At 33.8% G+C, this 16,383-nt stretch overlaps 3 protein-coding genes across 3 annotated transcripts; all 3 read right to left on the reverse strand.

Moving 5' to 3' along the window:
• Positions 1-2,363: 2,363 nt before the first annotated feature.
• On the reverse strand, positions 2,364-3,035 carry LOC131000124 (RING-H2 finger protein ATL57-like). Its single transcript, XM_057925897.1, has one exon. The coding sequence runs from the start codon at positions 3,018-3,020 to the stop codon at positions 2,553-2,555; it is 468 nt and encodes a 155-aa protein (XP_057781880.1). The 5' UTR covers positions 3,021-3,035; the 3' UTR covers positions 2,364-2,552.
• Positions 3,036-5,270: 2,235 nt separating this feature from the next.
• Positions 5,271-6,154, reverse strand: LOC131000125 (uncharacterized). The gene has a single exon (XM_057925898.1). It carries the CDS (start codon positions 5,969-5,971, stop codon positions 5,345-5,347), a length of 627 nt encoding a protein of 208 aa, XP_057781881.1. The 5' UTR covers positions 5,972-6,154; the 3' UTR covers positions 5,271-5,344.
• Positions 6,155-14,905: 8,751 nt separating this feature from the next.
• On the reverse strand, positions 14,906-15,672 carry LOC131000127 (cyclin-dependent protein kinase inhibitor SIM-like). The gene has a single exon (XM_057925899.1). The coding sequence runs from the start codon at positions 15,421-15,423 to the stop codon at positions 15,076-15,078; it is 348 nt and encodes a 115-aa protein (XP_057781882.1). The 5' UTR covers positions 15,424-15,672; the 3' UTR covers positions 14,906-15,075.
• Between the last annotated feature and the right edge of the window lie 711 nt (positions 15,673-16,383).

The following is a 16,383-nucleotide window of genomic DNA, read 5'->3' on the forward strand; positions in this document are numbered from 1 at the left end:
TGAACTTATTTTTCGTTGGTTATGTTATACTACTAGTTAATTTCTATTCAAATATTGAAGTTTGTGAATCAATCTTGATATTTACGTTTTTGTATCAATTATTGCACATGTGTGGTGTTACATGCATGAGGTGCATCTCGAGTAAATAAAAATTAAAGAAATGAAATTAATGGAAATTAATGGATCGATCTTTCCAATTTAGCACTGATGCCATTGGATGGCTTTGGTTGATGCAATTCAATATGCATGCGAAAACCTCAAGATGTCAGTCCCATGGCAGATGCACTCATAGATATATTTAAACCACATAATGAATAGTTTCATTTTATGTTTGTAAAGTTATTAATTTCATGTTGCACTTTTTATATAATTTTGAAGCTCTTTAAAATAGCTTTTAATTGTTTAAAAATTTATAAGTTCATTCAAAGTGTTTGTCAAAATAAGCTCATAAACAACTTATAAGCTTTAAAAATAGGTTATAAGAGCGTGTAAGGTTCACAGGCAATAAGTTCATCTATCTCAACTTATTTTTTCATAATTTTATATGCAACAATCATTTTACAAATAATATTCAATAATAATTTGTTATTTTCATCATATGCACTTTCAAGTTCATCCCTTCTATCTCTAACAAAGATGCTATCTTCCTAAAAAAAATTACACCTCTAAACTTATAAGTTCAATTATCCAAACACTTTAACAACTACTAATTATTCTTGAGAAACTGCATCTTAAAATATCTTATAAACTAGCTCTTTAAAGTATTATATATGAATACAGTTATAACTACTATTTAAACATATATATAATGTTATTTTGTTTTGTAAATTATTTATTCTATATCATAGGGATAATTGAATTAAACAGATGGGCATGTGACTAGACTCACAGTAGAACAGGAAGACTGCATGATGGACCATATTATGAATATATGACAGTAATGCTATTATAGCACATAATAATAAGCTATTCGAATCTAATTAATGTCTTCTAGATTGTGCATGTCAATTTAAATTTCTAATTAAGATTTATTTTTTATGTGCCACGTAATAAACTAAGGATACTTGAAGAGTTGCATATGGTTTGGAACCAAATTTCTCATTCTGGTTAATTTTCTAAAATAATTGATACTCCATCCGTCCCACGAATCTTGACATGTTTGATTTCGGCACGAGAATTAAGGAGTTGTAGATTGGTATTTTAAGTGTGTAATTAATAAAGTATAAAAGTGATAAAGTAGGAGAGAGAAGGTAATAAAGGTGATAAAGTAGGAGATAAAAATGTAATAATTATTACCTTATTTGGAAATGTGTCAAGATTCATGGGACGGCCCAAAAAGGAAAACGTGCCAAGATTCGTGGGACGAAGAGAGTATCAGTTAGTATACGACATGTCACGTATCAATATGTATATTAGATACGAACCATGTCTAGTGTAGAAACGAGCTAGCAACCAGTCTAAGTCTATATATAAATGTTAACTAAATGAATGATCATGACTGATTTTATTTGTGAAAATTCCTTAATAATTGATAGTATATTTTATATATTATGATAAGTACTTATATTTATGATAATTATAATTTGTACCCAATTCAAATTAATTCTTAACTGAAGATATTTTATTTGATTTATATAATATACTACGAAGCCCTGCTAGCTTGTGGTTTGATAATATATTTTGACGGTCCATTTGGCCATGGATTTTTTAAAAAAAATATTGGACCCTTTATTAAAATAAGGCCCGTTAATAATAACCCAAACTTTTGGAGATTGAATCAAAGGAGACGAGAAAAAACTTGGAGTTACTAATTTTGTTGTCGGAAAATTTAGCCATCATTATTAAATAGAATTATAGAATTACATGCATTTTTGACAAAAGAGAAGAAGAACATGCATATATATGAGCAACATAGTAATGTCATAATCTAGTTAATTGCTTAAGTAAATACAATTAACAAAAACCCTAAATAATCGCATACAAACTTACTCGAGAGATGCATAATATTTTAAATCCTCATATCTAATACCATGTAGCCAGACTAGAAAAAAAATACTCAAAGAGACATAAGTTAATAATATATAAATATTAGTGAATATCATATAAATTATATAGTATTATATACATTTAGAAATTAGCGGAGCTAGCATAATATTATCATTTTAAACATAACAAATATAATTTGGACGGAAAAAAGTTGATATTTAGGTGATAAAAGTTTAAATTCTTTAATATAATAGATATGTTATTCACTGCATGTGGTGGTACCCTATCGAATTCACGAAATATTTAAAGATCTTACCTTAAAAATGGATATATTGGTATGACATATATAGGGTTTTGTAAGAGATCAATATCTTGGATTCACCATCAACATCTAGTCTTTGATACATTTTTATTTTTTGAAATTGACATGATGTTCAAGTAAAACAAAATATTGAAAAGTTTAAGCATATATATATACAGAAACAACATGATTAATTAGATTTAAACATAATCCCAAAAAGATAGCACGTAAGTAGGTAGAGAATATTTGATAGTAGTATTTGGAATCAAGAATCCTTGTTGAAAAGCTGGTGAGACCTACAGAGGGGGCAGGTCACGTGCAGCTGGAGCCACGTGTCAAGGCATTCGGCATGGAACACGTGACCACAATACGGGATGAGCTTGATGGTCTCTCCCTCCTCGAACTCGCTCAAGCAGATGGCGCACTCCTCCGTCATCTGCTGCTTCCTGTACGCCACCACCGGCAGAGACGCCGCCGCCTCCGCGCCGCCTTCACGTGGCGCGGCGGCGGAGGAGGAGCGGCGGATGAAGAAGGACAGTAGCCCTATGAAGAAGAAGGCGGTGAGAAGGACAATAATCGTTAGGGCAATGGAGGAGTCCAGCTGTCTTCTGTATGCGGCGGCGGCGGCGGAGGAGGAGGAGTTGTTCGTTGCGGCGGGGGTGGGGGAGAGAGGGGCGGCGACTTGGGAAGCATTGTTTGGTTGGAGGAGTTTTCTGCACGTGAGGGGGTTCATGAACGTGAAGAGGGGTGCCGTAGGGGGGCTGCGGCCGAGGGGGGCGTTATATATTGAACTCTATTGTACTATATGTTGTACTATAATGCATGATTACACTTTGTAGTATATCCATTCAATATTCATGAAAGTAATAATAATAACAATGTCAAGTTTTTAGGAATTAGGACTGCGAGTTGTCAAATGCTTCACAATTGGCTCAATATAATACTAGCAATATATATATATATATACACATATTAATTAAAGAGTGTATATAATAAGTACTACTAGCAATATATACGTTAACTAAATGGTGTAATTATAAGTAAGTAGTAAGTTGAGTATCCTCGTTCATAGGGACAACAATAACAAAAACACAAATAAGATAATAAGACAATAAAAAATAATAATGCAAAGAAACAAAATCAGATAATAAAAAAAAAATTAAGAAAAGACTGATCCTAGGAAATATATTAACGCAACTAAATTCACGCAATTAACATATTGATCAAATTACCAATTTAATCTAATTAATCCAGTTATGATGAAAGATCGTAAATATAACCACACTCTCTCTCGAAAATAAATAAGTCAGACATAATTAAATAAAAAATAAACAAAATTGAAAAAAAAAGAACAATTTAATTGAATACAAAAACAATCCTCTTGCAGAAAGTATATTCTAGTTTACCTAACGCGAAATGTTAGTATCTTGTATTGGCAATTATATTATGCATAGATCGGCCCACGCCCATCGGTGGAATCCATGGAGCCCAAGGATGGCTGAAAAATTAAGTATATATACTCCTCATATGAAGACGAGAACCAAATAATTTCATATGATCATAGGGGTAATTAAATTACTTTTGAGCTGAATTCGTTGTTTCAATCATTCAATTTAAGTGGTAGCTTGCTGCGTTCAGACTTCAGACCAAAACTATGGGTTGTAATAATTTGAGTTGAATATACCTTGTTACAAATTGCAATTATTTAAGCTCGATTTTCCAAACTTCGGGGCACCCAATTAATATTTACATATATAGGAGACTTAGACACTTTCAGCTAACACAATTAACTAGTTTCTGTATATATTTCCTTTCTCTCTTCTGTTTCTAGATCAAAATAACTAAAATCTATGATTAATCCCTCTCTCTTTCACCTAAAAAAATAAAAATAAAAATTCTTCTCTTTTACAAATCCGGAGTTGCCCCCAAAATAGAATATCGGCCAAATAAAACTGTCGGGGAGAGCCGGAGAGGAACCTATAGAGACTAATCTAGCTTAATTTAGATCCTCTATTACATAGTATCGGCCAAATATAACACCTCTTATTAACATGTGGTAATAGCAAAATTTTAAAATTTCTTTTTAAGAAAATATACACCATAGTATTGAACAATCTTGAACCCTAAAAGACATCTTCTATTACATTTAAAGATGATTGACCTATGATAATATTAAAAATTCAAAATTTAAAATTTAATTTAAAAATATAAACTCTCGTCGATAAAAATTCAAAATTTAATTTATAAAGAATATACTCCCTCTATTCACTAAATAAATATCCAAATATAATGATATAAAAAATTCAAGATTTAAAATTAAATTTAAAAAACTATACGAAATGTAGTTAGTGAGTATACGAAATGGAGTGACATGAATTTTAAAATTGATTTAAGTGTATATGAGTAAAATAAAAGTTTCACTTTGATTATGAGTGTGTTATATAGAATACACTTACCAAAACAATAAATAAATAATGTTAAACTTGCAATATATACACCATAATATTGAACAATTTTATTTATCGATCTGAGTCATTCATCTATACATGAAATAAATAGTCACACAAACTTGCAATACATCTATATAAAGAATAGATATATATATATAATACCACACAATTTCTGATCAAAGATCTCAAATGAGTCTAGCATCATTTTAGTCGATGAAGAATAGGAAGATAACAGGAGATATTTTTGCCACAACATAAATAATATTTCCTAATACTCGTCCACCAATTCGTGTTCTAGGGAAAGTGATAACATAAATAATACTCCCTTCGAAAAATAACCCTTCCCTTATGACACGAATTGATGGACGCGAAAAATAACCCTTCCCTTAGGACACGAACTGGTGATAGAAGGGAATACCATAAGCACAATACCATGCATGCAAAGGCAATATGTGTAGCTAGATGATGAACATGTTGAAACAAAAACTACATGAGCAATTCTACATGTTAGACAACAACAACTACCTCTACCTAAGTTAAATCCAAAGCCCTAAAAAAACACATAAAAACCTCAAGCTCAAACATAGTGTTAAATGAGACATTGTATTCATCTAGCAGTAGTATACGAAATGTAGTTAGTGACAGCCTTTGTGCCCTCAGCAACAGCATGCTTCCCCAACTCCCCCGGCAGCACCAGCTTGACGGCGCCCTGGATCTCCCTTGCCGACAGCGTCCGCCGCCCCGTATACTTCTGCAGCCGCGCCGCCTCCTCCGCTATCCGCTCGAACATGTCCACCATCAAGTTGTTCACGATCGTCATGGCCTTGCCGGAGATCCCCATCTCCGGGTGCACCTGCTTCATCACCTTGAAAAGATACCTCTTGTACCCTTCCACGCCGCCGCCGCCGAGTCTCCTCCTCGCGCGCTTCTTCGCGCCGCCGTCTTCAGCCGCTTTCCTCTTCCGCGTCCCTCTCATCCCCGCCTCCTGCGGCGGCGGAGCGGGGGCGGTTTCCGGCTCGTAAGGCTGCGTCTCGTCGTCGTCTTGGTTGTTCTCGTCGGTGAGGGAGGAGGTGACGACCTCCACATTCTCGTTCGCGGTTCGGGAAGAGGAAACCAGTTTCACTCTCTCGCCGCCTCCCGCCGCCGGCGGCCGGGTGACCACCACTTCCACGGTCTCCTTCACCACTTTCTTCGCAGTCACCACCGCCCTGCCCGGCCGCCTCTTCGGTGCCATTTTCGGCAAATTTTTATTTGTACGATTTGGGTTTTGGATTTGAAAAGTCGCGGATAAATTTGATAGCGGAAGTGGCGGTGGCCGTGGCGGTGGCGGAGGTTTAAAAGAGGAGCGGCGGCGGTTCTAGAAAGCGAGCACGTGGATAACACGTGTCGAACGGTTAAGCTATAACTGCTACGTGGTTAAAAAAGTGAAATTTTTTTCCTTCAGGTGAATCACATCAAAATGTTTGCCGGTTTGCACAATTGCACTACCAATGCACTCAATTCTAACCCAAATTAAATTAAATAAATAAAATAAAAAATTCAACGTAATTTTTAAAATGTGACAAATTAAATTGCTCTCTAGTTATGATAAGTATGATATAGATACGAGGGCACGAATTTAAAAATGTTAAGAAATGTATATACAATGGAAAAATGATTTAATTGATTTAATTTATTAGATACTCTCTCTGTCCCACGAATTTTGACACGTAGTATTTCTTTTTGGACCGTCTTACAAATCTTGACACATTTCTAAATAAGGTAATACTACATTCTCTCTCCTACTTTATCACTTTTATACTTTATTAACTACACACTTAAAACACTAATCTACAATTCCTTAATTTCCGTGCCGGAATCAAACGTGTCAAGATTCGTGGGACGGAGGAAGTAATTAATATTAACTATACCTTTAAAATACTAATCTACAATTTCTTAATTTCCGTGCCGAAATCAAACGTGTCAAGATTCGTGGGTAGGGATGGCAACGGGCCGGATCTGGTCAATACCAGATCCAAATCCGTTTTCATATACCAGATCCAGATCCGTGGATCTGAAAATTTTGGATCCAGATCCAGATCCATCAGATCCGCGGGTCCACGGGTCCAGATCCATGGATCTACAATTTTTAAATTAAATTAAAAAGATTTCACAAAATCAACAACATCTAATTTCCATCATGAAAAATATAACACAAAATACTTTTATCTAATTACTTTTTGTTTTTATTCTTTTGAATATAATTTATTTATTATTTTTAATTTAGTTAATATTATTAGTAAACTAAATATAAAATATAAAAAATATATATATAATAAAACGGATCCACGGGTCGGATCTGGGCCGAATCCGGATCTAAAATTTCAAGATCCAGATCCAGATTCGTTTTTAAAACTGAGATCCAGATCCGTCAGGTCCAAAAAATTGAGATCCAGATCTGTAAAAACGGATCTGGATCCACGGATTTGGACCGGGTCCAAGATCCACTGCCATCCCTATTCGTGGGACGGAGGAAGTAATTAATAAAAAAATTGTGAGATGATTTGTTCCACGTCTGCGTTGATTATATATTGAAATAAAAAGTAAATAAATTGGAGTAACAGAATGTTCTTTTTGTTTTACCTAAAGCTACCTCAGTATCTCGTGTTCTGAACCAATGAACTGTGATATCAAATGGGCCCTAGTGATATCCATAATATCTATTTAAGTGGCACGAAAAATCTATTCGACTGGGCTTGGCCCATAATGATATTTAAAGATTTAACATGGGACCAAATTCTCTGTAAATTAGATTGGAATAAACTCGCTCTTCAAAAGGAAAAGAATATAGTAAAAAGCAACTGAATATATTACGGGTAATTCTATTCACAATGTTTATATATATAAAAAAAAAACTATTCAAAATGTTAACATTGCATTTATCATTATATTACCAACAATAAAAACATAATTCATATCTATGTTGTCAATTTGAAGATTTTTGAACAAGGTCCAAAGTATAATTAATACTCCCTTCCTTCACAAAATGTATGATACGTTTGAAGATTTCATGTTGTCAACCATGAAATGAATAATTGAAATTGAATTAATGGTATTTTTTAGTAAATAAAAGGTATTTGTAACTTTGTAAAAAATAAAGTGGTTTTTTAAAAAAATTACTATCTTGAACCGTATATATACTTTAAAATTGAGAAAATTTGTTTCCCAACTTTTAATCACATTTTTAGTGCAAACTACATTCTGTAAGCAGAGGCTTCAAACCCCAATACCCCATCACTCCCCATTTCCAAAAGTAACAAAAAGAAAGATAAAAAAATAAACCAGAATCTTCCAACAACAATCATATAAAATTATAAAAGTTTAAGACAATATTCATTACTGAGATTCTAAAAAATAAATTAATTTCCTATAGACAGTTTGGTCTTGTTGGATTATAGTCTATAGAGCGTGTCGAGACCGAAAGTGCGTGTAAACAATAATATATTTGGGGGAAATCTTATAATCGAATTAAGAACATTTTCTTATTCAACAAAAAATAAACAATTTTATAAATTGAAGATAAACAAGTCTAATTTAAATACGCTTTAATTCATATTTTAAAATATGAATTTGTCTAAAAACATGGCCCCATGGGGAACATGGTTTTGCTAGCTAGATGTGCAGATATATAGAGTAGCATAAATGATAAAAATATTAATAAAATATTATAGCTACTTATTTAAAAATAAAAATATAAATTATTGACCGTACTCATGAAAGATCGTTATTAATTAAACTCTAATATTGATATTGATAATAATGAAGCCTTAACCCTTTTTACTAAACATTAAAAACTGAAGATGGAATTGTTATGTCTTAATTATAGCATCATAAAATTAATGTGTAGTAATTAATACTAAAAGCTAAAACTTAAAACTATAAATGAAAAATAGAATTTAACAAGGGAAAAATTAGAAGAAAACATAAAACAAAAAAAAAGGTGGCCAAAACAATCCCAGTCATGGCCAAAAAATGGTAATGTGTTGTTTGTCCACCAATTGATGAAGAATACTCCAAATGTGTATTAAATGAAGATTCTCCCAAAACACATGTAATAGTATATCACAATTAATACCATATTTGACAAATATTTTGAGATTTTATTTTCTTCGTAGACTAGAAAAAACTGTACCAGACCTATATAGTCGAACAACTAATGTTGGGGATTACGACTTGTATGGAGCTTGGATTTCCCTAATTGGCTTAGAGAAGTTGTTTCCAAAGACATTTTTTATTAGTTGTAGGATTTAGCATCCTCGCATTACAAGAAAATTAAATCAAATTTAAACACTTCCAAAAGTGTTGCAAATATAAATAAATATGCTTCGATCTTATTATAATCACTACAAGAAAACGCGGCTCTAACGACCGAATTTTCGGTCGTTAAACTCGAAAAAACGGTCGTTACAGACCTAACGACCGAAACAACGACCGAAAACTGTGGTCGCCATTTTGTTCGTCGTGTGGTCTTCAACGACCGTTTTTTTTCGGTCGTTGAAATTCAACGACCGAAATTTAATTATAACGACCGTTTATTCGGTCTTTAAAACCGTAGCCAAGCTCCCAGGGACGACGAAAATCAGGGCTTAGCGACCGAAATTCGGTCGTTGATCAGCGACCGTTTTAAAACGGTCGTTGATGATCTCAGAAGATCAACGACCGTTTTAAAACGGTCGTTGATCAACGACCGAATTACGGTCGCTAAGCCCTGATTTTCGGTCGTTAAACAACGACCGTTGTTAAAACGGTCGTTGTTCTTCCGAAAGAATTAACGACCGTTTTTAACTCGGTCGTTGTTTAAAGACCGAAATTTCGGTCGTTATAGGTCGTTTTTCCTGTTTTTTCCGTCATTTCTTAACGACCGTTTTTTTTTAAATTTCGGTCGTTTTTTTGTTTTTTTGTTTTTTTGTTTTGTATTCCTGTTTTCAATTATATAGCAATCTATAAATTATTCAAAATCATGAAGATGAGCAAAGTAGAAAGACATCAAATATAACAAAGTAGCAAATCATAAAATATGTCAACAAGTTTAGAAATTCAGTATTCAAAGTATAGTATCAAACAAACGATAGTAAATAATATAATCAGAGGTCCGGGTGGGTCCCATCAGAGGCGTCAGAGGGGGACTGTGCATGATATCCTTGCATGAGGAGGGCGATCTGGGCTTGCATCTCCTGTATAGCCTTGCTCTGAGCCTCCTCGCTCGCTCTCCTGACCTCTAGCTCCCTCTGTGTGGAGCTCAGCTCCTCCCTCAATGTAATGAGCTCATCTCTCGAGGCAACAGGGAAAGGAAACTGGGAGGTGCTAGTGGAGTGCGTGCTCGACGACTCGCCGCTCTCAGTAATCGCCCTAGACATCATCATGCCTAATCCCATGATGCGCCCCCTCGAATCTTGGAGTGATGGGAAAGTAATGCATCTGACTTACTGCAACTAGGCGTCGTTGACGACTACCACTGGGACCAGAAGATTCTTTGTAACGTTTTGCATCGCAAAACTTACACTCGTTCAAGCTTTCATCATCCCCCCAAAAAAGCATACAATTATTACGACAACAATCAATCTTCTCAACTGGCAAACCCATCCCACGAAGCAATTTCTTTGCACTGTAGAAATCTCCAGTCACCAAATTATTATCGGGAACTATTTCTTTAATCAACTCCAAAATCTGATCAAAACATCGCTCAGACATATTATTATCAGATTTTAAACTCATCAATCGAGCTACAAGAGATAATTGGGTATGGGTTTTACAGCCAGGCCACAACTCTCTATCAGCCGCCTTTAACATATCATACAAATGTTGGGCTGTTGGGTTTGGAGATTCTTCAATTAAATCATCGACATTGTGAAATTGAGCTGTCGCTACATCCATCACCATCGTCTCATAACGATTAACTTCTCTATCTTCCTCAATGGTTACAATACGCCTAGCAACATCAGGGACTTGCACTAACGCTTCACCATGCATCGTCCATATATGGTATCTAGGGATAAAACCATTCTTTGCCAAGTGAACCCTAACAGTCATTGGAGTATCAAATTTTTTGTTCTTACATTTCGTGCATGGGCATTTGATCTTATTTCCAATCATTAAGTCCGGTCGAGAAAGTGCATAATGGATAAATACTTCCAATCCATCCATGAACTCTCCTGTTAGACTACCTTGAGCATATCGCCTATACATCCACCCTCTATCTAAACTCATGTTTATATTTCCTGCATTCATATATTATTAATGTTTTAATTAGTTACACATTAGATATAAAATTAAGATGATGAATAAGAGTGGAAATTAAGATTAGAAATTAAGATTAAGATTAAGATAAGGATTAGGAATTAAGATTAAGATTATGAAATGAGATTAATATTTGGATTAGGAATTAAGATTAAGATTAGGATTATGAAAGGAGATTAAGATTAGTATTTGGAATTAAGATTAAGAGTATGATTAAGAAAGGAGATTAAGATTTGGATTAGGAATTAAGAACTCAAATAAGGTCGGAGATTAGGATTATAGAAGGATGACTGAAGATTACGATTAGGATTTCAAGAAGGATGATTGAAGATTGAAATTTCAACACAACAACAAAACCAAGGCGGTAGTCATTGCTACCGCCTCCGCCTCTCCCCCACCGGCGGCCCCAAACTCCAATTAATCACAATCATACTTAATCGCCTCTCCCCCACCGGCGAAACTATCATGCTTAATTATAATTAAAACATGCTCAACGCAATTAATCATGCTAAATCATATATTTCGCCTCTCCCCCACCGGCGATAAAGCGAATTAAATAAATTTAAACATTATAAGTTCTTTAAATAGAAATTAAGCTTCCTAAGTTCTTTAAATAGAAATGAACCTAACTAAGTTCTTTAAATAGAAATGAACCTAACTAAGTTCTTTAAATAGAGATTAACCTAACTAAGTTCTTTAACTAAATCTAATATATATAAACCTAACTAAGTTATTTAAATAAATCTAATATTTACAAATAAACCTAACTAAGTTCTTTAAATAAATCTTATAAAATAAATTATCTTACTAAGTTCTTGTTCTTTAAACAAATCAAATACAAATGAACATATATATAATTAACATATAATTTCACATTACATTCAAACTAAATTCACATTAATTCACATATACTATACAACACAACAACTAAATTTCACATTAATTCATACTAATATAATTAACATAAATTTGAAACATAGCCTACATTAATTCACATATAATTTATACTAAGTTCTATGTAAATTTCACATTAATTCACATATAATTAACCTAAATTCATATATACTAACATATCAATATTAACCTAAATTCAAATTAATAGCCTACATTATATAAGTTACACGAACTAACCTACAATCTCTTATTCCGGCAACGGCAGGAGCTTTCCGACGAGGGCAGGGGCGGTCCGGCGAGGGCAGGGGGCTGGGAATTAGAGTTAGGGTTAATAATTGATGAAATCTATAAAAAATAATTAATTAGGGTTAGGATGAATAATTAATTAACTTACCGTAGAGTATCACGTCGACGGAGAGCAGCGGCGTCGGACGGAGAGCGGCGGCGGCGGCGTCGGCGGCGCGTCGGACGGAGAGGAGCAGCAGCGGTCGCGTCGCGTCGGACGGAGAGAAGCAGCAGCGGTCGCGTCGGACGGAGAGGAGCAGCAGCGGCGGCGTCGGTGGAGGTGGCCGTTCGATGGACGGAGGCGGCGGTGTCGGGAACGGCGAAATCGGCGGAAGGAGGCGGAGAATCGGAGGAGGAAAGGGTGGAGAAGAAAATGGGGGAAAAATTAGAAAACCTAAGTTAAGTCCGCGAATTCAACGACCGAATTTCAATTTAACGACCGTTTTTCGGTCGTTGATAATTTTAATTAAAATATTAATAATTTCGGTATACAACGACCGAAAAACGGTCGTTATAAATAATTATTTCGGTCGTTAATATTAAATATATTTAAATAAATTAAATTACAACGACCGTTAAAAAACGGTCGTTAAATATTTCCGAAAACTTAAAAATATCAGAACTCAAATTTAAATAAATTAAAATACAACGACCGTTAGAAACGGTCGTTAAATTAAAAATATATCAAAATTCAAAAAAAAACCAACGACCGTAAAAACGGTCGTAGTTACGGTCGTTATAAGTTAACGACCGTTTCGTTCGGTCGTAGGAAATAAAAAAAAATAAGATTTAAAATATTAAACAAAACGGTCATTAATATTAAAATTTCGGTCGTTACGGCCGCCTTTTTAACGACCGAAATTTTCGATCGTTAATTTCGGTCGTTGGAGCCGCTGTTTCTTGTAGTGAATCCTATATTGGATTGTCGAACTAGTGTTTTATATATATTTTAGTTGTGTTTATATTGATAGCTAAACTTTTCAAGTATGTTATGTATCAAGATTTAATTAGATAAGTAATATTCTTTATAGTTGAAAAATGAATAGAGTTTTAATAAGTACCTAAAGATAGTTCACTAACCATAACTTATTTTTTCATAATTTATAAATAGTAATAATCAATTTATAAAAATAACTCTATTATGGTTAATTTGTTATAGTTATAACATATACTGCTCTTTTAATTTAATCTATTTTTAATTTTCACTCTAACTTTCAATCACTACAAGAAAATCCGTTTACTACGATCGAAACAAACGGTTGTTACTGAGGCGGCGTTAATGACCTTTCAACGCGATCGTTAGTTATATTTTACATTTTTATTTTTATTTTTTGACTTTAACAATCGTAAAAATGATCGTTAATAAGACGGACTTACACAACAAAGGGAACGGTCGTTAACTAACAACCGTTCGATTTCGGTCGTTAGTTAAAACCGTTGTAATGGTCGTTCAACGACCGGAAAAACAGTCGTACGAACGAGAAAAAGGTCGTTAATTTTGTAAACGACGACATCACAGAACGATCATTAAAACGATCGCTACATGTGTTAATTAATGACCAATCTTTTGAAATCCGTGACAATTTTTTCGGTGGGTAGGACCACATTTTCTTGTAATGAATGTCCTCTCTAACTTATAAGTTAAATTATATATCCGAACATTTTAACAATTTATAAGTTCTAAAATAATGACAATAAACTCTAATAAACTTTGCCAAACCTCTTAATTAGTATTTCGTATAGTTGAAAGCACTGGCTCCTAGCTAGTACTGTCAACAAGTATTGAAGAGATAAATATATATATCTTGAAGCATAATTTTGTACTTAGTTTATGCACATTAATTAATCGTGTCGTGTATAATTGTACTCGCACCATGTATACTTTGAAATAACCTAAAAAATCAAATGAAATATAAACAACTAACAAAAAACAATATACATAGCAACTAATTAACCATCGAAATTCGCAAACAACTAATGAATGATAAAGTCATGCAAGCCAACCTTCAAAATCTCAATTTCTTTTTTTAGAGAATTCAAAATCTCAAATTACAATTGTGAATTAATCTACTCTTGATAAAAAAAATAATTTAAAGAAACGATGGATTCGAACCAACACGCACACAATCTACTCTTAACTTCAATTTTCAGCCTTACATTATCTGAATAAAATTACAGAAACTTCAATTTAATTAACAGTGGATATGAATATGATGCTTTCACGCACACACGTGTGTAGATACATACATTCAAATTGCAGGTCTGGTTAAAATCAGTTTTCTTAAATTGTTGGTGCATGGAATATTCTTTTTTTATTTTATTTTATTTATTATTATAGCAAGCCAGTTTACTACAAAGGAATCCTAGGTAACGCGTGGAAGTTAATAATACAGCACCAACAAACAACCGATATTGCTGCTGTGCATGTGCTTCTGTTTTTCAAACCTTAAATTACCTTCATTTTAGCTGTTAATTAATTGATGATTTATTCTCTCACACTCAATATGGAAATTCACAATTGAAAAGGTTAATTGATGATGTATTCATCCCCTTTCAAATAAATACATTTTTTCCCGGCAATTTTAATGATTCTGTTTAGGAATTAGATCATATAGAAAAAAGATAAAGAATTCAAATTCAAATAATGATTAATCAAACAAATTACATAAATTAATTTCTTGCATACCTCAATTAATGACCCAGTAATTGGTACTATCTAGTGTAACCTAATCTCGATCCCATATATAATTCAGTTCCCAAAATTCACAATTGAAAAGAAAACGTAGTATACATAAATTAACTCGAAAACCTAATCACAAAAATAAATTAAATAAATATATATATACCTGATCTGCTGTAAAAAAAAAAAATTAAAAAAAAAATTCACTGATGAGAACGTATCTTCTTGGGACTTGTATCCTGCTCAGGCTCCGACTCCGACTCCGGCTCCGGCAGCGGCGGCGGCGGCGGCGGTGGAGATTGAGATTCAAGCAACTCAAAGAATGACTCTAACTCCTCCTCCTCCACAATCCTACTACCCCTCAACACCACTTTCCCAATACTAATCCTTCTATCCATGAAGAATCTCTTCCGCTTCCTCGGCGGCGGCGGCGGGCAGTCCAAACACACCGGCGGAATCCTGTGCTCCTCCGACGTCGGAGTTTCGTATCCGTCCTCGATCTCGTCGACGCGATCGGGATTTGCTCGATTTGTACTAGGATGTTGGGACATGGTCGGGAATATATCAATCAATTTTGATGAAGAGAATGTTTTAATTTGCAGCGCGAGGGGTTTTTGTAGGGAAGAGAAAGAAGATGATGACAGTGAGTTTCGAGTTCGAGTTTGACAGGAAATATAAATTCTTATCTTGCGGAAAAATAGGGCTATGAGAAATATAAGGATTTATGTATGTGTCATTCTCATGCAACAATCTTTCACAGTTAAACTCACTGCGCTGTGACCACTTGCTGCCTCACCGCTTTAGATATTTTCTTTATTTGGATAATAATCACCTTTGTATAATTCTTTTTTTCTATTTTCTTTATTCATCATATGTATATATTACTGCAAAATGCGTGTGCCACCTGTTAGGAAAATATAGTTTTTGTCGTCTGCAGGCTAGCTCCAAGCATCGGTTTTTTTTTTAATAGTACACTCGAATTAAATAATTTAATTAAATATGCAAAATAACAAAAGCCTACACTTTTTGGGTTTTTGGAATAAAATCGGATCAAGTGTAAAGAAAATAAACTAAAATAATTGTTAGTTTAAACCCGGTAGAGTCATACACCAAACTACGACTTTAATTTTTATCTGTTGTTATCCCTATGTATCGCCTAGAGTTATATTATGTTAAGAAAACGTGTCTTAATCGTAATATTAATTAGAAAAAAGATTAGATGTGTGAAAACGGATTATCATAATTGAGTTAATATATATCCATTGAGAAAAAGAAACTAAATCATCATACATAGGGGTTGACTTTTAATATATACTATCTTTCTTTTGTTTCTTTCCGTGTTTCTATTCAGCTATAAACTTTATTATATACTTAAACCTAGATCCACCTCAAAAGAAAAAGAAAAAATTAATTAATTAATGCTCAAAGCCTGAGGTCCTGGGCTCGAGTTCATTGTCCCGTGATTTTTACAAATTTCTTTGTTTACTTGTGTAATTTATTAAAAATAAAAT

This window comes from Salvia miltiorrhiza, chromosome 8, assembly GCF_028751815.1.
Source record: "Salvia miltiorrhiza cultivar Shanhuang (shh) chromosome 8, IMPLAD_Smil_shh, whole genome shotgun sequence".
NCBI lineage: Eukaryota > Viridiplantae > Streptophyta > Magnoliopsida > Lamiales > Lamiaceae > Salvia > Salvia miltiorrhiza.